This window comes from Archocentrus centrarchus, chromosome 4, assembly GCF_007364275.1.
Source record: "Archocentrus centrarchus isolate MPI-CPG fArcCen1 chromosome 4, fArcCen1, whole genome shotgun sequence".
Lineage (NCBI taxonomy): Eukaryota > Metazoa > Chordata > Actinopteri > Cichliformes > Cichlidae > Archocentrus > Archocentrus centrarchus.
The window spans coordinates 9,641,274-9,666,439 of NC_044349.1; the positions used below are offsets into that span (position 1 = coordinate 9,641,274).

The following is a 25,166-nucleotide window of genomic DNA, read 5'->3' on the forward strand; positions in this document are numbered from 1 at the left end:
GCTGGGCTGGGTATGGTGACTGGGCCCTGATGTTCTTTTCTTTTAGCTTTTTTATTACTTCTCTGACTTTTTTCCTTTTCTTCTGCAAGTCCGGTGAGTAGTCATGGTCGAAATAAATCGTGTGCTCTTGGTACCGTATGTTTTTTTGCTTCCAAGCTTGTGAAAGCACTTTTTGTTTTACACTAAAGTCCAAAAACCGGGCTATGATGGATCTTGGTGGCGCCGCTGCGGCTTTAGGCTTCGGACCTGGTGCTCTGTGTGCTCTTTCTAATTTAATAACAACTTCTTCTCGGAACTCTAAAGAGGTGCTCAGGAGGTCTGTGATAAAGTTTATCATGTCTTCCTTTTCCGCTCCCTCTGGAACGCCATACAGCCTGATGTTATTACGGCGGAGTCTGTTTTCCATGTCGTCACATTTAGCCGTGAGGAGAGCTTCTCTTTCCAGCAAATATCCCAGTGCTCTCTCCTGCCGTATGCTTCTGTCCTCCTTTGCACTTACTCTGTCCTCCGCTTCAGTCACTCTTCTGTCCAGCCCCTCCATTCGTTTCTTCAAGTCCTCCATAGATGACTCTACCCGGTGTAAAGAGCTCTTCAGCTCCCGAAATGAGTCAGTGTTTTCCTGCCGAAGTTTTCTTAATTCCATTAGCATCGCTGTTTCCCCGCTGGCGTCTCCCATAGCTTTCAACGGTGTAGCTTCGGCTAACGTTAGCTGCTTGGAGCCTGTTATAACGTCGTCTTTTCTACCTGCCTTCATGTCGTTCTTTTCTGACTTCTGACTAGAACTCCGTATTCTTGAGCCCTTTCCCTTCAGTTTGGTACTCATTTATCACTTTTCATTACTTTGTCGGCTATATGTTGGTGGGTCTGGTGGAACTGCAAGTTTATGCGTCCGTCCTCTTCATATCCTTCCCGGAAGTCCACCTATTTTTAACTGTTTAAGTGAATCTTCAACCATGACAAATTCATCCAAACCAAGATACAGGTACTGTATCAGAACAATAACAATTCATGACAAAACCACAATCTACCTGGCATTATATGCCACATTTTTTATGTGCATTATAAACTGAGAATCGATGGCAGTTGACTGTCATTCAACCTCCTTGTGTGTCAGACTCTCAGGAATGCTGTATCCCTATTATACTGGAGCGTGGGACTCTGTTGCCTGGTGTAGGGAGGCTAGGATGACCCTCAGGAATGCTATTGTTATGGACTCAATTCCCTTTCCAAATGCACTGTGCTCTATCAGACTGATGGTCCTTTTTAGCAGAATGCGATATCCACGGGTACTAGGGGCGAGAGAAGGGAGAATTGGTCCATAAAAAGCCTCAAATAAAAGGCTGTTCTCTCTGCTCCGTCTCCCCTGTCCTGTGCTGGAACGGCAGGAATGTGGCAGGCAGACCGACTGGCCTCGGAGCCTTCAGCCTCTAATGAATTTTAAAAGGCTTTTTTCATTCAAAGCAGGGTGCTGGTTAACAGCATGTCGCCTGGCCAAGCACTCTGGTGGGCAGCGGGGAGTTGGGGGGAGAGGGGAGAATAAGGAGCACAGGATGGTTTGAGGGAGGGAGAGGAGAAGGATTGGCAAAGCAAGTTGGCACCTAGGCAGGGTTGGGTATTGGATGTCTTTCACAGTGAGAGATAATAGGCCCCTCTGCATGAGAAGTCACTGTAGGAGCATTCTTGACCCTGCCACGAGGGTTTAAAGAGAATAGAGGGAATGTGAGAGACAGAAGCCCCTTTCACAGAGCCCGTTTAAGGTGGGACTGTTGCACCTTTATTCTGCCTTGGCGTTCTGTGTGAAAGGTACAGAAAAGGAATGGGGACGGCATTGTTGTTACGCCTTTCAACCAGCTGGTCACAGAGCCGAATCGACATCCGACTGAAAGGGAGAGCCAGCGTAGCCAGAAACGGCACACCAGATATCGCCTATGATTTTGCCGCTCTAACGTGCTGTGTGTGCAATGGCAGTAAACAAGCAAAAGCAGCATAATCGAGTGTTTATGTAGTGGCAGTAATAAAGGGGCTTAAGAAAAAAGAGTGAAAAAGAAAAAAAAAGACCAGAGAGGGGATTTTGTAAAAAAAAAAAAAAGCTTTCAAATTCAGTCAAAAGTCATTGTGTAGTTTTTTTGTTTTTTTTTAATGTGAGCACATGTTAAAAGAAAAGGTTGGCATTTGGCTTTCTTACCAAGTTAGATGACATGTACTGTACTGTATGAGGGATGTACTGTAAACATGAAGCCACCAATAGCCATTTAGAGTACAGTACCTGAGCACAGCAAAAGTACATAGGGGAAAACCTGTCAGCACATTGATGGTTAATTAATTTCCGTATTAAGTTATGTTTCCTGGTGGTTTCACACAGAGTTATGTGCATGAGGGTGTGTTGCCATATCATTTAAAAAACTGTCAAGTTTACATTTTTTTCCCCAACAAATTCAATAAATGATCTACATGATATTAGTGAGCTTCATGAGCTTTATTAGGAAATTTTTACCTTTTGAAGAGGGCTCTGCAGCAGCAGTTAGTCGGGTTTCATCAGTCACAGTGACACTGCTGCCTTTCTAATACACCTTCTATGATCCAGTACACCTACAGCAGACACAAAGATTCAAGAGGTTTGCAAACTGCTTAGTGCAATGTAATAATGCCCGATGTGTAATTTCAGACATCTCACAGAACTGCTTGACGTTAAAAATAAGGCCTTGGAATATAAATTGCAGATTGCCAGGCCAATCCTGATTGCTCCTCTTTGAGAGAACAGAAAAACTGATTTTATACTCCTGCTTAGGCACAGCTATACACGCAAATATATTACGCAAATGAATTTGTTACAACATGCTGTAAGGGAACCTCAAAACTTGCCATAAACAGCATGAAGAAGACAGATGGAGGTGTGATAGCTGGCCTCACATGAGCCAAGAAAAACGTCCTGACACTGCCAACAGAGAAGTGTTTTGAAACACCAAAGCCCATAGAGAACTAGATGTGTATACACACACACACACACACATATATATATATATATATATATATATATATATATATATATATATATATATATATATATATATATATATATATATATATATATATATATATATATATATATATATATCTAAACAGGTGCATCTGTTTCTTGCCATTGTAGTGTTTCTTTTCAGAAGAACACATGTGCCTAATCAAGATTTACTCCAAAGGACCTGGACCATCCCAGGATTTTTATTCACTGAGGGATTTTTTAAAATTTATTTATTTTTTAGGATGACATGCAGCAACATGTTTGGAGCATTAACTACGCATTCCTATCAAACTGTCTTGGACTTTGAGCATGCTTTGGTTTTCAGTTTGCCTTTTTTTAAAAAGCGAATTGGGCCAGTTTCTGATAATGACACTTCCTCGAAATTATATGCATTTTGCCCCAAACTAGTAACTTATATTCAGAGCATCCCAGTTTTACATGTCCAACTTTTGATGCTGCCAGGGGCCAATCAGTAGTGTGGGCTCTGTAATGGTCTCCACCTGCAGAAATTTTGAAAGCCAAATCTCCAGTGTTGTGTTGGACTTGTAAGAAAGCCTGAACAGGTTCAAGCCATGATGCAATTTAACAGCATTATACAGTAATCATTGTTGTGATTAAAGCTGCAGTAGTCAGAAATCTAAAAACAAGAGGGAAAAAATTACAGTTTCATAAAAAAGCCTTATCCCTATAGCTCCTTCCTCTCTCTTTTGAGCCTCTCCCATCAGAAGAGCACACGATCTCTTCTTTTTAATCTTCTCCTATATTTGGCTTTTCCCCTCTTGACTTGGTAATACTCACCTAATCTCCGCTGTGAAAACCTGTGATTGGCCAAAGTTTCCAAATGCAGAAAGCATTTTTACCTACCCCAGTGAAACAAAAACATGTCTGTAGCCTGTCTCTTGAGTCCATGTGGAAAAGACAACTGGAATGATGTGCTATACACTCACAGCACACAGGGCAGATACTTCTACTTCATGGGAGCCATTACGGTTCATGTGGTGATTGGGGACCCTTTGGGTCACATCATCTCCAGTGATTTCAGAGGAAATGCCAGAGTACTGAGGTAGAGGGCTGCCTTATATAAGAAGGAATCATTGGGTGATGTGTGAGGCCCAGTAGGCGAAAGGTATGTTTCCTAATATAAATAGACACGGCTTTTCAGCTTTGTTGTACAGACCTAACATCACTAACAGTCTGAACAGTGTCTGAATTGACTCATTTGACTGAAGTTTTATTATATCTGATGAATTGGTGATAGCACAGGGAAAAACTTTGCCAGGACATGCCAAGACTCCAGTGCCATGACACACAAAGGCAGCATAACACATGAACTGAATAAACATCAAAAGCACAAGTTCTCTCTCTCTCATCTGGATTGTTCCTCAGACCCTGACTCAACCTTTTATTTCTCACACAACATATCTACAAACCTAATTAAATGGAAAGCAGAGTGCAGCTTGGCAATGCACAAAGAAAAATGAGCAGGATTAACTGTTACCTATATGGCTCTTAATATACTGCACACTTTTGCTGTCAAAGCTTTTAAGAAACCACTAATGAATTTGTGAGCCCAGTTTCTTGGAAGAACGCCATGTTCCTCCTGGTTAACTCAAGCACAAAGATGAGCCTGGGATGAAGATGAAACACAGTTTTACTTCTGGAAAGTGAATGGATTGGAAGTATGCCATCCTGGTAGTGCGCCATTGTCCAAATGAACTACTAGGTTGGAGCTATTTTAGAAGTCTTGTGTTGGATGTCTTTGTGCACAAATACCTGTGCGAGGCAAGTAAATCTGTGCTTTTGCAGGCCTCCACTGTGTTATCTGGAAGTGCATGGCAGTCTACCTGGATGACCTCATGCTTCGGCCTTCCGCAGTTGAGAAGCAGAGGCATTATGTTCGCCAAAAAGCACCGTGATCAGACTGAGGTCATAGTGAGATAGGGCTTGTGGAAATACTGATGGTCTTGCTAACATGACTGGCCTTGGAAACTACTCCCGCGGGAACCCCAAAAAACAGGACAGTAAAATCGCACTGGGCGGTCAGACAAGGGCTGAAGGTTGAGCCAAAAAGAGACCTGCTCTTTCCTCAGGTTCCGAGTTCAGCAGAGAGGACATACAGGTGAAATGTGGATTTCCCATAAAAATCCATCAGGGGATGTATTCCATTATATATGCTAATATTATCCAGGTGGCAGCCATCCTTGCATTCCCATCCTTTTAAACGCATTAAAGGCAGATGACCCAGAACAGAAGGACAGCAGGAACTATTTGTGCTGAATTTGTGCTGGTCCTTCCCCATACCTGTTTTCCACAACTTCTGCCTTGTAAACGTTTTAACGCACTTTCTACAAAATGACATCATTTCATGGCTCACTGTAATGATGTCGCCATAACCTGGTGGAGAGAAAAGGCTTTGTTTCATTGCAATCACTCTCGTGAACTGGTATTTCTTCTAAAAACTGTGCCTCACAGAAATCCAGGGAAGATCCTGGATCCTATCATAATATTAGGAAATGTTGAAGTAGTTTACTGTAAGTCATCACGCTTCAGTATTTATTTATTTATTTTTTTTAATGTGCGCAGATGTTTTAAGTTTAATTCTGTTTGTGTCCTTGTTTTTTTGCCAGACGGAGGCAATGAAAGGGGCTTTAAAGGATTTAAATCTGAACATTGTGGAAATGAGCGATGAGAATGCAACACTGGATGGAGGAGATGTCCTTTTCACGGGTAGGTCACTCTGCCCCTTCAGGCACTGTATTTTATTGATTATTCATTAACCTTTATCTGATCATCGCAAAACAGCAGGCGGACGCTACAAGGCACACATTTCTTTAGCTTAAATATGAATATGAACTTATCAACATTGTATTTTAGGATAGGATAAAAAGCCCCTGAATAGATCTGACCCAATCAAGATTATATATGAAACCATGAAATGTCATGCTAATTTCAAGCCATGACTTTTGGAATAAACATGTTTAAGGGACAAGGAGAAATTCTGTAGATAATACCACATGGGACTTGGAGCTCTGCTGTGTTTACTTTGTATGCGGACTACTCTACTTGGTATATGTGCATAAATTAGAGGATATAGTTATAACCTCGAAAAAGCAGAATGCAGTGAAATAGCAGAGCGTAGCCTCTACAGTTCGTAGTCTACGTGAGCAGACGATTGCGTGTCTGTAAATATGCATCTGTGCTTTGGGATCCTCCACACAAGCATTCCTCTGCGTGACCTCAGTGACCTGGTGCCTCAGTGCACCTAGCTGTATATACCCCCGAAAATACATCTTCAGCAAAACCATCATGTACCATCCTGCATAGTAAGACTCCCTACAGAGGTCAGATTAATCTGGGGCCTGTAAATAAACGTGATGAAAGCAGAGGATCAAGAACACGGTGTGGTATTTATTAGATTTTCTGTACGTTCTCTCAGTCATGAGTTAAAATGTGGGTCAGTATCTTCTACATTTCACAGACCACTAGGAAAAAGCATAGTACACTTAATTGGGTTTCTAGACACTGGCTCTGTGCTGTTGTTCCTTCCAGCTGAAATTGGTTTCACATGGCAGAGCTAGAAACATTTCCTGTTGGCAAGGCCTGTGCTAATGGCTTCTAGTGTAAAGCCTCAGCGGCAACATTAGGAGCCCATCCCTGAGCTCAGTGTGCTGCTCATTGCCTCGCCAGGCATTCAGGGCTTACTGTTTGTGCTCCACCATACTAACCACAGTTGGCCCCCCTCACAGGCGTGCATAAAGTACACGGTGTGCTGACTGCAGTATTCAGCTACTGTAGCTTCTCATACTTGCTGTATTGCTGGTTTTCTGTAGACTTTACAACATACTTTAAAGAGCCTCTCTACAGGTCGAGAGTTCTTCGTGGGACTTTCTAAACGGACCAATCAGAGAGGAGCAGAGATCTTAGCAGATGCATTTAAGGTGAGTTGATATGGTGCAATATAGCAAAAAGTGCCTGCATTCTTGCATGGAAATACAAAGAGGTTGGTGAATGTGGGCTAATCTTGTTTATTTGTGCTGTTGTTGGTTCTTTAGCTTATAACTTCCTGCAACCAAAGAAGATAAAAGTCATATTAAAAAAACTTCTTTGTCATGGAGTGAAACAGTGTCAAAAATGAGATAAACCGTCCACTGCAGCCATTGTCTGTGCCTCTCGTCTGTGCATTTTAGATCTTTTAGATCTTTTTCCCCTTAATGGTGAACTTTGCTGTGGTAGTTTATCTTTCCTGTTCAAGCCTACATTTTAACCAATCAGGATTTACATGCAGGAGAAGAACTGCATGTAAACACTTCCCCAAAAACTCTCTGAACTTTGATAATTCTTCTCTTTGCAAAAACGTGAGAATTGCAAATGAACACATTAGAACCATAAATACAGCTTTAGTGAGCATTTGCCTCTTTATAATTTTCACAAATCCAACATCCACTGTGTATGTTAGTTTTCACTGATTCCTCAGAGGAAATGTGGCTCTTTAGATGCTGGATGCTCAACATTGTTCGCCAACTACCAGTGCTTTTTCTGCTTGGAGGGTGCTGCGAATGAACTATATCTAAAAACAATAGGGTGAAAGACAGTGGAATGTTCTGTGTCAGTGAGGGGAGCTGCAGTGACGTGATGATTCTAATTCAACCCACCGTTTCAAGTAAAAGTAAAGGCACTTCACTGGAAAAGTGCACAACTGGTCCATTACATAACAAGTAAAAGTAGTAAAGTATTTTTAAATAAATGTCCATAAATTCAGTCAATATCAAAACATTCTTTGAAAAAAAAAAAAAACGCTTTAAAGCTTTCTGCGAGCAATTACACGTCTCAAACAAGAGAGGAGATAAATGTGATGTCAATCATAAAGGCTTTAGGCCAGGAGGATAATAGTATCATCACGCCATTCATCTTGTTTTGTTTTGTTTTTTCATTTACTGTAGCTCTGCCGTGCTTTTCTCTAATTCCATTTTGTTCTCCATCCATCTCTGCCTCACTCCACCCCTTCCTTTTGCACCGTTGTATCTTCATTCATCTTATATAATCCTCCATGTCCACTTTCAATTCTTCCTTCGCTGTACTCACTTTGCAAATCTCTCTGGGGATGTCCAGCTACCAGTTAGCATCAAGGCTGGACTGTATGCGCAACATAAAAACATACCAGTTGTCGCAAGGAGATGTGAAAAGCCTTTCAGCACATCCCACCGAGTGTACTCAGAGGCACCTTGTCCCTTGACATTTTTGCAAGCGAAAAGCTCTTATTTTCAATGAGCTCTGGATCTCAAAAATAGTCTGCAGTGTCATATTACATCTTCTGTCATAAAGGAGGGCGTAGCCGCAAATAAAAATACTTGTGCAAAGTAAAGTTTGAAAAAGTATATCTACTTTGTTATTAAGCTCCACTGGAGTAGAGCACTCTGAGATTATTGATTAGTGCAGCTGTAAAGAGTCCCTGTAGCAATTAGTAGTTCGATCCCTGTTCCAGGTCTCAGCTGGCTTTGAGGCATTTTTAATCAACTGTTGGTGCAAACCTCTGCCACCTCTGTACGCAGTGATTAAACAAGTAGTTGGTGACAAAAATGAAAAAGCTGATTTGGGCAAGTAAACCTCGTAATTAGTTCATGGGCACTTTCTCCCTGTGCCATTATTAATTTTAATCAAGCTGTCCACTCATCACTGCTTGTGATGACAGACCGTTACTCTGTGCTACTCGTAGGCAGTATTGGGGTCATTACTCAAAAAAGCAACGCATTACGCAATAATCAATACTATTTTTTTTAAAGTAATGCATTACATTACATTACTTAATTACTCCCTGAAGAAAGTAATTTGTTACTCTACTCATTACATCACTTTCATATTGCATGGCCTGAAATGCACTGCCACAGCTGACAATATAAACCTGAGGCTACAGGCCCCCATACTGATGCGAATCCTTCTCCTAATGCGGCCATACATACAGTCTTTCTTTAGTGAACATGACATTGAAACCAGCCCACAGCGACTTCACAGCCATCACCACGGTGATTCTACTGCAGAGTACCGACAGAAACAGGCTACAGTTCTGCAAGCCTGACTGCTCATCGCTGCCTCTGTTACCTGCTGAACTTCAGGCCCTGGGGTCGGCATACACTCAGCTCTAACATCATTCTGCATTCTTTGCTAGCTTTGTGTTAGCTGTGCAGATGAGTCGACGTTGTGTTATCAATCTAATGCAGTTGTTTCTGTCCTAGAAGCAGTTTGTACTTCATCTTTTGCATTTTCGGGCAACAAAAATAATGTCCATATCTCCACTCCTCAAAAGCTGTAGATAACTCCACCATTTTTATCCTCCCTGCGCACGAACTGAAATCAGCTGATTGTAGCGCAAGTGCACAAGAAGAAGAAAGCACATGTGTAATAAAAGTAATGGCATAATTGTAACTGTAATGTGACTGCTGAATTTAGGACAGTTCTGTGTTACATTACTGTGTTATGTGTTACTGCAATCACTATTGCCAGTTCAGTTTCTTGAAGAAAGACAGGAACAAGTCACTTACTGGGTGTAATGTGTTACTTTGTTGCACGTAATACCAGGCTGTGTCTCACAGTTTTCATTGGATACTGATAGGTCCTATTTGTTATAAAAATGATGGTGCCATCATCATTACTTGAGCTTCACTCTAGAAACTGCATTCATTATTGTGTGACTCAGCTTTTAGATGAGTAATGCCAGATTGTGTTAAATGTGGGCTACATTGTAGTACATTTTGTTTTGTTTTTTCGAGCCTTTATCAGTTCGGATCAAGTTGGTCACAAGGTACTGAACAGGGTGCCAGATATTACCCTCAGGAGTTGGTGGAGACCAAAATAGAGGAGAAAGAGGCACTGTCAGACTTGCCTTCACCAAGTGACCAGAAACAAAAATTTAAATAATTTGCTCATACTGGCTGTAAATAGTCACGTTAATTACCAAGTGTCAACAGGTGACAATGTGTCAGTGTTGGTAAAAATGTGTTCCACTTTCACCAGGCTTATAAATGTAAGAGTAAAGAAAGAATAACCCCAAAACATTATGAACTCGCACCGATGAAAAGAATAACACTGATTATCTTCTAGAGATGATGCATACTGTTCTGAGATACAGTATAATAGAGGAAACAGACCTTTTTTTTTTTAAAGTGAAGATGCTTGTTCTGCAAACTTGACTTATGCATAACACTTCTGACAAAGTCAAAAAGCTGGCTGACACACAAGTTCAGAGGTGGGTCATACTGTTGAAGAGTTGAATGCATTATGGTAACCTGAATGGCCTTACTGTAGTGCTTCCATCTTCCCATCTGTATCTGATTTGAATTCCTCATTATGGATTCCTCTGTGTTTTCTGTTATCTCTGATAAGACAGGACTTAATGATGCATCGCTGGCAAGAGACACTAGGAAAAATCACTTAAGCGTCAATTGTTGTTCTTTCCGTCTTTTATCAGATGGATTTCTCCAGCCGCTGTTGTTTTTTCCTTTCATTTTTAAATTAAGGATCATTTCGTTGCCAGGTTTGTTTAGCAGCCTACTCAACAACTGCATACAGATGTCGAGTCTCTCTTCATGGTCCTCGCAGAGGTCAGAGTAATTGGTGTCATGGATGGGGTCAGTTTATTCTGGAAGTAATATAGACGTTAAACCGCCTCTTTTCTGTTATTGCTAAGAAGTGTTGACTTCTAATTTCTACCAAAGAGCTACCAGCATGGACACCTAAGCAGTGACGCTCAGTTTGCTTAGCTTCTCTCTTTAGCCAGTCATTTTTTCAGCTAACACTGCGGCAGTATATCAGCCTGTTGTTGCAGATGAAAAGCAAATCTTTCTTTCCTTTAAGGATTTATCTTGGTACGGGCTAATGCATGACTTGCGTTTCTAATTTTACACAGAAACTTCCTGTTTATGGATAAGGATTGAGAAAAGATTACACAATTCCCAGTTGTCCTGACTGGAAATCAGGAAGACATCAGCAAAAGGGGGCCATTTAAGTCTTTCATGTGATGAACTGTGTCACGATAAATGGGAGAATTATGGTCCTTTTCTTTTATTGATGCAGCACAAATATTTACTTGAAAAGTGTTAACATATAGTTGAATGGAAAATGTCACAGTGGACTGTAAAGATGGAAAACATACACTTACTTTGTAAGTTTTATGAAGCTGAACGCTATAAAAACCCATTCATAACACATTGTGTGATTAAGAAAACACATGGGCGGCTGCTGGAAAAGTTACTTTCTTAAGGTCATCCAAATGTATTCACGTAGATTCAGCAACAAAAGGTCTTAGAAAATAATCTTCTAGTCTCACAGTCTATCAAATTTTAAATTACATCTTGGTATCACTTCAAGGTTTATGAATCTCAGTAGGATCCATCTGTGGCTTAAGATGTTTCTCCCACACAAAGGCTTGTGTCCTTGTATCTAATGTTTAATGACTCGATTCCTTTAGTCAGGTAAATCAAAACAAAGTCGGAGTAAAAACAATGTTTCAACTGGGTATGCTGTCATTCAGATGTGGCCTCAAGACTTTAACTCTTGCAAAGAAGGTGGCTTTCAACTCATGTTTTAATGAGAGGGCTTAGTCCAAAATCAACTGGTAAAGGCTAAAGGTAAATATAAAACTATAGGTCCCAGCACAGTGCTGTTCATATGATCCTGGTCTGCAAAAGCCAGCAATATAGCTGTCAGATAGGATGCAAATTGCTATTTGAATGCTGTTTTTTTATTTTTTTTAATATATATATATAATATTTTCTCAGGTGTCTTTTTAATATTAGCAGGATGTGGTTACACGAACACTTGGTTCTCTGCTTTAGTCACTGGTTTGAAGCGGGCAGTGCTCACTGCACTGATGTAATGTTTTGTATTTCTGTGCACCAAATCAGGCTTTACCAACATAAAAAGCAAAATGTGATGACAGTCATGATGTCGCTATAAATCCAATCAATCCCGGTTCATTATGAATTACGAATGGGTTCATTAGAGTTTTAATAACTCAGGATGTTTAGCAGAACTTTTAAATTGATTCTTACATAAGACACTTAACATTTGAAACCAGCACTCCAGGGGTTCGCTGAAAACCAACCAGCAGCCAGGTGTTAATAAAACTATTATCAATGCCAGTTGCTCTAAGTGCCGTTTATATAACCTGTGTTTTTGTAACACTTTTAATGACAACATTTGGTTTGCAGAGATCCCACAGCCAGAGAAAGCATTTCAAATCTGGATCTAACAAGGTGCTCTGTAATCTCCTCATGAGCCCTGAGATCAACATCATCTCCCATACACTCTTTTTCTGCTCCTGAGCTGTATAATACTATGTGAATGCTACTTTAGACCCCATGATACCACACAGAAAACTACTGAGCTCTTACAATCTTCAATATCTATCTATCTATCTATCGATCGATCAATAGATAGATAGATATTAGTCAGGTAGATAGATAGATAGATAGATAGATAGATAGATAGATAGATAGATAGATAGATAGATAGATAGATAGATAGATAGATAGATAGATAGATAGATATTAGTCAGATAGATAGATAGATAGATAGATAGATAGATAGATAGATAGATAGATAGATAGATAGATAGATAGATAGATAGATAGATAGATAGATAGATAGATAGATAGATAGATAGATAGATAGATATTAGTCAGGTAGATAGATAGATAGATAGATAGATAGATAGATAGATAGATAGATAGATAGATAGATAGATAGATAGATAGATAGATAGATAGATAGATAGATAGATAGATAGATAGATAGATAGATAGATAGATAGATATACTGAATGTTTTAGCTCATTGTTATACTGTAGTTTAATGAATTGTGAAGCATTGTCACTGAGTACTAGTGCTCTTGTATCATTTGCTTGATTTGGAACGGAAGTCAAATTAATTGAGTTTTATTGAGTGTTTGTAATTGGAATGTGTTTTACAGGACTATGCTGTTTCCACTGTGCCTGTGCTGGAAGGCCTGCACCTGAAGAGCTTCTGCAGCATGGGAGGACCAGGTCTTATTGTAATTGGCTCCAGTGAACCAGCACAGAAAGCCCTCAAAGTATGGAGCTTGTGTATGTGTGTTTATGTATGTACACCGTGGCTATGCTCTCCCTGGCTGTAGTCATGGAAACCTCTGAATGGATGTATTGGCAGTGCTTTCTTTACTATGACGCACACTGACGTAGTCAATCCTTTTTCTTTTTTTTTATCCTTTGGTTGACACTTGGCTTAAATCCTGTGAGTATGAACAACCCTGCAAGAATAACGCGACAAGACAGGACATCGCACGTGTTGATTCAGAGCAGACTCCCTCACTTACAGCGTGTTGGCGGCTTCCCACTGCAGGCACATTGAAACCACCTGTCACCTAAATCCATCCCCATTAATTCATATTCTCAGCTAATCTGCAAGGATTGCCCCTGGCGCATACACTCCAGCTTCAATTATGACAGTATTGTCCTTCCATTAAACAGCTTGAGCTCATTATTGCATAAAAGGCTCCTGAATCGATCAAGCTCCGGCAACAGAAACCCAGGGACCGCCAAGACTGAACAGAGGAGACAGCTTACACCCCGACAGAGACGGATCGCTCGTTTACACCAAAAGTGCAATAAATCTCGGCCCAGCCCTCTCATGGAATTATCCCCAAAGTTCCCAAACATTAGCATGTGAACCTTTGCAGTGGCACAAACAACTGAAATGCAGTAAAATGTGTATTTAAACAGTGCAAAGGCAGTCAATGTATATACAGTTACATAAGTATGAAGACTTACAGGCAAGCACATACACCTATGGCCTTGACAGAGCACCTCTGGCAGTATTCCTCATTTGCCTTCTAGTATGATATCTCCCCCTACTGGCCCTGCACTAATCAGAGTCACTGTAAGTCAAGCAAAAGTCGCTTAATTCATCTCAGAAAACATTAAAGCTAGACCACCAGACAGCACATCCTAAGAGGAATAAAGTACTTGAGAGAAGCACAGGGTCAGCCATGTTAGTTTTGTTTGCATGTTTGCATTGCTGAAGTGTTTCCAGCAACCTATGCATAAGTACATGATAAATTAATTTTAGCACCAACTCATTAAGATTCCTGCCTTTTTGATCACCCCAATAATTAGCTACTGGGGCGAAGAGTGGCCGCTAGCGAAGCTTAATGACAGACGGCTCGCTTTCTAATTATGGCTTACGTCACCCTCTCTTGCAGCAATTAGCTCCTGTTTTAAAGGGCCTTTAACAGCCCTGGATTTGTAATTAGATAATGTTCTTTGTGTGAGGAGAATGACATCTTCTGAATGCAGATTTAATGAATCCAAACTGCTCGTTTGGGATGTAGATGCAGCTCTTATGGCAACGAAGCTCCTTGTCAAATACAACAGACACTTTGTACAAATTAAAGTTGGAGCCCAGTTAATTCATTGTGTCTTTAGGGAGCTGCACTTTGCTGGCATATGATATTCACTCAATAAAGTAGGACCTTCCCTGATTTTTATTATGGGTTTAAGTAACTCGTGATTCATTTGAAGTCATAAAATAGTGTAGGAGATCTGTAGTTTATATTTCGGCTATGCTCAGGAAGGCTGCGTATCTGTGTTTAGCAGAATGACCGGATGGATTTCATCATCCATCTGCCGCTATCACTGCCAAGCTTCGCTCATGAAGTCATTATCCCAAAATACAGCCTGTGTCAGAGGCTGCAGCACCCTTTCCCTGTAACCTCACACATTATTCCCCTCCCCATAGCGGACTGCCCGGCAGGCTTTAGCTCATCAGTCGCCCCTTCACCCAGCCTTGTTTGATTCATGAGCTCATTGCTTTCTGTTGGTCAGAGTCTGATCCTCACCTCAACGATGCTCACACACTTGGGTTTTAATAGATAATGAGGTAACAGCACCGTGAAGGTTCTGTTCAAGATGATTTGTTTTTGATGATCAAACCCTGATCAAAAACATTCCCACATGCGCCGGCGAGCACACTCTACATTTACAGTATGGTGATTTTTGTCGTTTAATGAATGGAATGATGAGCTATCCAGTACCGAGCTATGGCTTTTTAAGCTGTAGGATTACTTGCTTATATTGTTAAAATATTCATTCAGCTGAGTCCTTTGAGTCAGCTGCAGTGTGGGAGAGCAGCAGCTGATCATAAAGTGTAGGTTCCAGATCTGGATTTATGGATTATAGCTTTGTTTCTTCCTGAGGGGACAATCCATACTATACTTACTATAATTACTCTATACTATGTGCTATGTACTAATATCTTTTAAAAATGGGAACAACACAATCAAATTGGTATTTGTAAAAAAAATTTGTCCTGGTGATGAGGCAAAGGGAAAGCTAAGTAGCAGTGATTGGCTGAACCAAATTTCATGGCAATCCACCCATTGGTCCCATTGTGTCCCTGAATCAGCTGTAGAGGCTGACAGCAGCAGCCTTAAACATTAGATAAGTGTCATCTGAAAATTTCCTGCATCCTCCTCTTTGTTTCCTCCTTTTATGTACTTTTCCACCGAAAACATTAGGGTGCAGCAATAAAATGCTAGACCATTAGCAGCAAACATTTATGGTCCATCAACAGGAAGCAATTTCAGTCTCATTTCCTCTCCAGATCTGGAGGCTGCATCAAGTAGGATGCTGCTGCTCAGTGAAAAGCAGCATTGTATAAAAGTTTTAAACAATTTCTGGGAAGGATTGCTAAAGTAAGAAATGTTCATACCGGGTGCCAAAATAAAGATTCTGCTGATTGCCACATCAGGTTTTTCTAGACTGCTCAGGTTTGTCATTGCCCCAGAGGGATTTTATTACCATCCAGTAAATATTTTTGTTTGAGTAGCTCTGAATGAGTACATTTTGCTGCCCAGTTACCACTCTGTGTATTAACTGGACCTCAGCCATTGTCTGAAGTAAGTCAGTGTTGATTGGCTATAGCTTAACACTTGGTGGAGAGCCAAAATGGCTATGTTAAAAGCCTTGGCTTTGTATAGCTTAAAATTATCTAGGACAATCATCCATCCATTTTGATTCTTTAGGCTTAAGATTTGATTAAATTAAAACATCTTCAAGATTATAAACACGCAGAAGTAGTCTGGCGCCTGTATTGACTGGTTGCTGCTTCTACTGTAACTATAAACAGAAAACCAACTATTTCATCAGTCAGGTGAGCTTTCTAAGGATTTAATTGAATTTCATGGATGAGAACTTTACATGAAACATGATGAAATCTTTCTGTATGTCATTTCCCTTATGTGCATTTTCCTCTATATTTAATAAAAAAAAATAAAAAAAAATCAGGAGTAAAGCAGGAACAACTGTGATCTTGGGTGGAGTCAACATTTACTCACTCTCAATACCCCTGTGTGTGACAGTATTGGCCCTCGCACATATGGACCTGAGTGTTTTCATTTAGGGCTGCTGCAATCGCGTAACACGCCCACAAGTGACCTGGGAATGTCTGGTTACGCATATGCAGACGTATGCATGCGTGCTGCTGTGCTTCATGCTGCAGCCCTGCACTCAGAAGTGGCATCTTTCAGCTTCTATAAAAGGTTATAGTAACAGAGCCTGCTATATTACGTTTGTACAGTAAATGGAAAAATGAGTTATGGCTGTTAGATGTATAAAAGCAGTAGCTGCTTTGAGAGTTTACTGCACTGCTGTAATGCAACACTCATAATATTATGCTATTAAATCTTTGTTTTAACACTGTTGGTACAAACAGTGGTCATTACTTAATGTGTTTGTCTTACACTGCACCTCCCAGGGATTTCTTGTCCATTTACCCATGAGTCCAGGCCTTTGACAACTTTTTCCCTTAAGTTTTCTATTGGCTCTTACTAACTGCACAGTTGTTTCCCTGTTTATCCTGACCAAACAATGATGGTGCTGCCAGAAATCTAACTTGTGTCATTTCCTGTGTCCTGAATATTTTCCCAAGAAAGTACTTAGAATAGCACATTTGCTGTTTGGATGGAAATAGGTGACTATTCACATGGAAAAGGGTTTTTTTTGTTGTTGTTTTTTGTGCAAGAGAAGTGTAAGTATATTTGACTTATAATGCAATGTACATAATAAAATTCAAAGTAATGTATATTTCTATATAGGCCTTACAGGAATTGACCTCTTCCGTTTCTGTAAACGCCCCGGTCTTCCCTGGTGCAACAGACTCAGTCAGTGGGAAGTGAAATGAAAACATCTATAGCCAGAAAGCCCATTGTGCTCACAAACCACCAGTTTTTCTCCCACATTCGTAGTAGTGTGTCATCACTTTCACTCACAGCCACTCCTCCAGATATATATGTACGTCAAGCAAGCGTCACACTTTTTGGATGCAGTGCAGTGGCACTTAACAGTAACAAGTATTTTTATACTTTAATCCTGACTTCTACTCATTGGCAGAAAAGACAATGAACACCCCAAAAAAAAAAAGTAGAGATAGAAAATCGCAGAATGGCAAGCTTAGAGTTTAATTCAGGGGAAAATCTCCCTTTGCAAAATATTTTTTCTGAATGTTGATTTTTAAAAAAAATTTTTTTTTCACAAGCTTCCACCTTCCCTCCATTACCCGTCTCTGAGGTAACCATCCGCAGATGTTCTGCTCATAAACATTAAGAGGCACCTGCCTCTCCTCTGGTCAAAACATCCTCACCCGCCGACTTCCACTTGGCAACATGAGCGTCTCCTCAGCCCCCACCCCCCCACCACCGGTCCCACCTTCAGCTCCTTCGGATTACATAAATAACATGACATCTGCTGAGAAAGAATGTCTGTCTGCTGCTGTGTTCTCCATTAACCCCCCCTCCCGCAGGCACCCACAGCGGTTTGGCCAGTAAAAGGATGCGGCGCTGACTTTGGTATTGCAGCCTTTCTTCTGCATCAAAGTGCCTGATGGCCTGGTTTGTGTATGTCTATCTGAACATCACCGGTTATATTTTGCATTTGCCTCAAAGCCTATTTCCTGTCTCTCTCCTCACTCCCAATTGTGTAGATAATGCAACAAATGAGTGACCATCGCTATGACAAACTGACGGTGCCTGATGACCTTGCTGCAAACTGCATCTACATGAACTTGCCCAGCAAGGGACACGTGCTTCTACACTGCACAGCAGAGGAGTTTCCAGAGAGCGCAAAGGTGACCCTCAGCTACTTTTCCCCATCCACATTCAGCAACTTTGTGTCACTAACAATAATGTACATTCATCCACAATCCTGACAGGAAGGACCACCGTCGGAACAACCAGATTGGTTTTGGTGGTTTAGATTTAAAGAGCACTTGTCTTTCTGTTTTTCATCTTGTCCGGACCTCTGAGAAAAACAAGTGGGAAAGGAACCCTACAAAAGCTGCATGGTTGTTTTACGTGGACCACTGCAGGCTAACCACAGCCAGAGCTGTAATTTTTTTTAACAAAAGATCCTGCCGTTTGACGTGAAGCCAGAGACATTGAGGTCTTGTTTTTCTCAGAACTTGAGCAAAGTTGTTCAGATCAACATATAACAAATAGTTTTATATCAGTGATGGATCCAGTTTTGACTTGCAGCTTTACTGTTTTGGTTCAGTCTCGCCAGTTTCAAATATATTCTATGAAATTATAGTAAAGTGATAAATCCGCTGTGCCTTCCCGGCAACAAACGGCACAAACTGCATATTATGCAGCCAGCTGGTGAGCATCGCAGACTTTATAGCCCGACATTTCTCTTCCAAAAGATCTGAGCTAATTGGCATTTGAATATTGGACTTATATTCATCAAATAAACAGCTCATAATGCAAATTAAATGCCTTTGTCAGCCTTTGAGAAACTGTTTTGGCTCAGTCAGTGTCTCACTGCGTACACTTTCACTACATGGATACACACAGCTACGTGCTATCTCAAATATCTCTGAAACATGCAGTGACCTACTTACATACTGTATATTTTTCAAGATGTGCCTTTTACCCATGACACGTATTTGCTAGAGTTGCTTGACTTGAATGACATGTTATTGTCTCACCTCTGTCTGTTGGGGTTTGGACAGGCTGAGCCATCGCTGTTATTTGGATGCTTTGGGGTCATTCCACATCACAACAAGTCAAAAGGATTCTCACAGGATTGAACCTGGCAACCTGCAATCTGCAGAGACAGTACTCCAACCTCAAAATGTACTCTGTGGTTGAAACGTCAACCTCCGCCAGCTATTTTTAGAAGGAAAAATTCACAAAATTATGCGTCTTTGGACATCCTCAGTGAATACTTCTTCTTTCTTTTTTTTTTCCAAGAAGATTAACTGAGGGAATTCAACTTGAGCATAATAAAATCTACTTGCGTGGATCATGCTTCCTGCTCTGAAGGCACATTTTAACAGAACATTTGGAGTAGTATTTGAGATCTGTATGTTAGTTCCATGAACCAGTTTTCTTTATAAGATTTAAACCCTTCAGAAATTGGCCTGGAAACCAGTTTTGGCTCCAAAACTGTGTGTAATAAATTGTAGCCTGAAGAAAGTGGAAAAATATTAATAGCACAAGTTCTACTTCTTCTTTTGGCCGCCCCTTCTGTCACAAATCACCCCTGACACTTGTCTCATCCACCTTTACTACCTCCATTCCTTCCATCTCCACTGGTACACCTGCCTCCCTCTCCTTCACACACATGTATTCTGTCTTGCTTCTTCTGACTTTTGTTCCTCATCTCACTAGAGCATACCTCCACCTCTCCAGGGTCTCTTCCACCTGCTCCCTACTCTCACTACAGATCACATCCTTTGTGAACATCAGAGTCGACTTAGACTCCTGTCTCACCTCATCTGTCAGCCTGTTTATCACCACTGTAAACAAGAAGGGGCTCAGAGCTGATTCCTGATGCAATCTCACCCCCACCTTGAAGCTATCTGTCACTCCTACTGCACACCTCACCACTGTCTCTCTGGCCTTGTGCATGTCCTGCACCACGCTCACATACTTCTCTACCATTCATGCAGTACCACACTTCCTCCCTTGGCACCCTATCAGATGCTCCTTCTGACCTTCTCTGTACTTCTTACTCAATGCTCTCAAAGTAAAAATCACACCTGTAGTGCTCTTTCTCTGCATGAAGCCATACTGCTGCTCACTGATTATCACTTCTCTTCTTAGCCTAGCTTCAGCAACTCTTTCCTATATGGCTCATCAACTTTATCTGTCTAGTTACTACAGTTCTGCATACCACCCTTGTTCTTAAAAACTGGCACCAGTACACTTTTTCTCAATTCTTCAGGCATCTTCTTAATTTCCAAGACATAACATAAGCAGTAATAGAGCAAGGACAGTTTTATCTGAACTGACCATCCTGTCTAGCACAGTTCGTCTAGGGTTGGTTTCCCAGGGGAACTTGTTGCTTGTTCCCTCACTGAGATGTAGAGATTTGTCAGCATAATCACCAAGACACTGCAAGATGTCTGTTGCTTTCTGACTCTAAACACTGTCTGGCCTAATCTCCGGTCTATTTTTAGTTGGCTCGTGAAGTTACATAACAGTTCTATATCAACAAAGGCAGGGGGTCATGAGAGGATTGGTAGGGTCAGAGGGGGGTGGAGACAGGGCACCTTTCAATGGTTAGCACTGGCAACGGCTGTTGAGGGCTCTTTTTGGACAAATCGAAACTGAGTAGACAAAAGGTCCAGTGAAATATAGCAGCCGCCACTTTGTTGGGACCATGCCACTCTGACCCAGCATATAAATCTCGACTGCAGTAATGAGAACTCAGCTGGAAATGATTAAAAAAAAGAGAGACACTTTGGTTTCAGAGGTGCTATAAAGAGCAGAGGATTTACGGATGCTGTGTTGGGAGAGTACTGTGAAAGCTTAACCTTCCCTAAGTTATGGCTGATTATATGGTCTAAACTTAAGATTTTTTTAAGAGGCCATGCTGCTTGGTTGGTCCAGGGTTGTTTTCCAGAGAGAAAGTCACTCTAACTTTAGTATTTTATGTTATTATTTTAAATGTTTACTTTGTCTGTCTTTGCCTCTTAACAACTATGGGACAGATTTCTGATAAATTTCACGTTCCTCACAATTTAATCTGATGCACTGTGCATATTGTACCATTAGCGTGTTAGCATGTTGACTAGCGTTTAGTTTACAGTGCCATTAGTGTGGCTGCAAAACATAGACTGTATATAAAAGATGGAAGTAATCACCATACCATGACACATTGGCTTCTGGGCCTCTACTTTAGCATTTTGGTACAACTATGCTGTTGTTGTTGAGACCAGTGAGCAACCATCTAGCAACCACCAGTAGCAAAGAAAAAGGTATTCCTTTACCACATGGTGAGTGAGTGCTGGAGTTTTCTGACTGTTGCTAGATGAAACTGTTCACCAAGAGCACCTAAAACCTCCCTATAATTGCCTTGGTCACTAGCAGATTCCAGCTGTTGTAGCTTGCAGGGAATGGAAAAGTTGACACTTGCTAACTGCTAGCCACTGAGTAGCAAAGCTCAAAATGCAAACCAGACATGGACAACATTCCTCTTCACTGTAAATGTTGTTCCTCACCGCTGCAGTCAACATGTTTCAAAAGGTGCAGCTTTTACTTTGAAGGCAACCTGTCTCTGCACTTTTTACAGAGTAGTTGGTTTGCAGACGGGTTGACATCTTCTATGCAAACTACAGGCAATTGTGGCATTTTCATCATTCAATGAAAACAGTTTGGTGATTCGTATTAGCAGAGGTGAGGCCTATCAGACAGCTACGCACCTGTCAAAGTGGCCACTCCCCACACTTCAGAGCCTTAGGGATGATTAAAAGAAAAGAAAAACAAGTTTTCTCAGTTTGATAGTATTACCTTTTTAGAAAAAATATGTAAAGACTGCATGGAAATAAGATTTAACATTTTTAAATGACAGAATATTGTTACGGGCAAGTATAACTGGTTGCCACCATTGTTTATATAATTTCTGGAAAGCTCCGATTTGTACTGCTGGCTGCATTACACAAAATGTCCTAGAAAAGAATCAAGACTTATGTAGTACTTCAGTGGGGTGAGGTTACACATAGCATCTGGTTCAGCTGAGGCTTTATCAGCCAAATTGCATCATGATATAAAAATTAGTTTAGCTGGTCCCTCTGGCTGTGCCACAAGGCCTCACTGAGTGTCACAGCAGGGTTGAAGTTAGAGTTTAAAGAGAAAAATCTCCTGGTTTGGAAGTGTGGTAGGAAAACGCTAGTTTTCTTCTGGAAAATGTCCACAGAGTGACACACTATTTTACAAGGGTCTTTTGAGAATGTCGTCATAGTTCTCACTCCCTTCTTTTTTTTTTCTTTCCTTTTTTTTTTTTTGTATTTTGCCGGGAGACCAGGAAATTTTGAATGCTTGTTCTTCACAATTTCCTTCTCTTTCCAGAGTTTTTATATCACAGATAATTACAATTTGACAAGCTGAGTAAACAAACTTAAATGTTATCTATGTTCTACTTTCACTTTAACTACTTCATGTTAGATTATGCTCTACCCTTTTCTAATTCTGTTAAATTACAATGAACATAATTTACTAATAACCAGGAAACTTAACAAAGAAAAGCTGCCAGTTCTCAGCAGCGCTCTTGTCTGTGTGTCCTGCAGGTGTTTGAGAAGTTGAAGGATCACATGCTGATCCCCGTGTCCAACTTGGAGAAGGTCAGAGTGGATGGAGCCCTAACATGCTGCTCTGTACTCATCAACAAGAAAGCCAACATCTGAGTGGGGTCACTAGGGGTCTCTCAGTCCATGGTAACTAAGCGAAGCCTTTAACTAATCACCATGGATCCCAAGGTTTGACTGTCCCAGTATACAGAGGGAGGTATATGGAAGTTTAACAGATAGGGAGTCATCTGGTCTCCCCTTTCACTCCTATTCACTAAAATAACATTAAAAACATGTGAGAGTAGTTAAGTTGATTTAGAACACTGTATGTTTGATAAATTTTCTCCTTCTTAATTCATATGTCATTTTTCCAATAGTATCTGCTGCGTATGTGATCTACGAGCTGTTCAAATGTATCTGATAAAGATCTCATCCCAGATTAGAAGAGTACACGATGTGCCATGTTGAATTCTCCCCTTGAACGTGCACAGCATCTACTGATCATGAGTAGAACAACACTTACTTACTGTCCAGTGTTTACAACCCTTTAAAAGTACCACACTGAACAGAGCGCTGGGCAACAAACCCAGCTGGATCGTCAGGTTTTTTCTTTTTTTTTTTTTTGGCACTGTAAAGTCTTACCAACTTTCGACTTAAGATGTAACTAACACAGACATCATCTGGGTACAAAAAAGTAAACAATTGACATATATTGTTTATGTCACCATTTTAACTGTGAATTAATTCTGTGTGTTTACGTATGTAATGAATTGTGCACTGATTTTTCAAGTACTGTGATTTGAACCAAGATGTACAAAACAAATCCTGCTACGATGTGATCTAAAAATCTCAATGTGATTGTTGCAGTTACCTCTTCTTTTTTTTTTTCTCCTCTTAAATTGCTTTTGTTTCTTTACAAGTGGTGCTATAAAACACTTCCAAAACCACCGACACACCGTTGCTTATTAATTTAAAAATGTCTGTCTGGCTTTTAAGAAATTTTGAGTTCTCATTCTGAAAATAGCTCTAAAAAAAACTTGAAAAGCTTTGTGGAGATGTGAGCTTTTGGTGTGATTACAGTGGTTTTCTATTTTTGGTGGGGAGTGGGCGATTTGTATTATGACTTGTGATTGATATTGATTGTTATAGCTACCAGCTAGAGAAGCTACCAGTAACAACAGATTATATGTAAAAGATGGATGTCACCTCCCAGTCTGAAAGCCATTAAGCTAGTGTGGAAGTGCCTTAAACCTGCATTCTTTCTAATAGGCAGCAGGGGGCGACTCCTCTTGTTGCAAAAAAAAAAAACAACTAAAGATGTATTCAAGAGAAGACTAAAAAAATTGTTTTTCTCATTAGATTTATGACTTCAGAAAGCATTTTCCTGATGAGTTTATAGTCTCAGTCAGTAGTTTAATTGTATTAATTGATTGTAGCCCCTTAACTGGCAAGGGCCCGGTGACGGGCCGTTTGTAGTCCCTTTTATATGGCAGGCTAGACCCTCCCATTTTTATTGACACGTCATTCGGCCAATCATGTAACTGGCTGCACCAAATCACCTGACAAAGCTACGTGACGCCCTCTGAGTATTATTGGCTCTGGGAAACCCATTTCTTAACATTATTGGCCGAATGAGGTGTCAGTCAAAATGGGCGGGTCTAGCCTGCCATATAAATGCACTTCATTCGGCCCGCGGACCAGACGCAGCCGATTAATAGGCTATGAAATGGGTTTTTCAGAGCCAATAATAACCAGAAGGCGTTATGTAGTTTTTGTCAGGTGATTTTTTTGCTGCCAGTTAAGGGGTTAAATGATGGTTTCATTTGGAGTAAAACACATAAAGGTAAAGATGAAGCAGGCTGTTCTTTAGCAGTCACTGGGCTTCTTAGTCAGATCTCCTGCTTGCTCGTCACATCCAGTTTTAAAACACCAGAATGGTGATGACTACAATGCTACTTGCAAGCCAATGTGTGATTTCACAGTGGTAACATCCATCTTTTATATACAGTCTATGAGAGGAACCGATTAAGTGAAGCTACACTGCAGTGGTTTCATAAACTTTTAAGGATGTAAACTTTATATAAACAAAGAGGGAATGACAGACCTATAAGAATGACATTGTGCCAACCCAGCAGAGGTGGTAAACTTGTTCTTTCAGTATTAAACCATGAACTAGACTTTCATTTACTCCAACAGAACACCTCAGCTTCTTTTAATTCACAATGCCTCTTTGGAAAATCAATTACTTCAGTCCTGCTGAATGATTCTGAATGCACTGTAGTTTTCTCACATCATTAGTTGTTGATTACTCTAGTTTTTTTTTCCTGCCTGGCAGTTCCCACTCCAGTATTGACTAAGAGCTTGCTGGGAAACTCCTGTCTTTTTCACAGAACCCAATAAGACCAAATGTCACTGCAGTCAGAGTTTGTACTCAACATGCAGAAAAAGCTGTTTGCTGTGTTTCCATGTGTTGAGTTCCAGTAGGAGCTGGAAGGAGGTTGACCTGCCTTGGTGGCCTTATTTCTGCTGTTGCTGAATTCAAGTTTTAGGGCCTG

General features: G+C 40.6%; 1 protein-coding gene across 8 annotated transcripts in view; it reads left to right on the top strand.

The window, feature by feature from the left end:
- Nucleotides 1-23,922, top strand: part of ddah1 (dimethylarginine dimethylaminohydrolase 1) — an 85,284-nt gene extending 61,362 nt beyond the window's left edge. For all 8 annotated transcript variants that reach the window (XM_030726777.1, XM_030726769.1, XM_030726772.1 and 5 more), the window contains 5 exons: nucleotides 5,647-5,746; nucleotides 6,884-6,957; nucleotides 12,983-13,102; nucleotides 18,025-18,168; nucleotides 22,612-23,922. In XM_030726777.1, coding sequence (XP_030582637.1) covers nucleotides 5,656-5,746; nucleotides 6,884-6,957; nucleotides 12,983-13,102; nucleotides 18,025-18,168; nucleotides 22,612-22,728 — 546 coding nt within the window. In that variant the 5' untranslated portion in view covers nucleotides 5,647-5,655 and the 3' untranslated portion in view covers nucleotides 22,729-23,922. The remainder of the gene's footprint in view (nucleotides 1-5,646; nucleotides 5,747-6,883; nucleotides 6,958-12,982; nucleotides 13,103-18,024; nucleotides 18,169-22,611) is intronic.
- The last annotated feature ends 1,244 nt before the right edge of the window (nucleotides 23,923-25,166 follow it).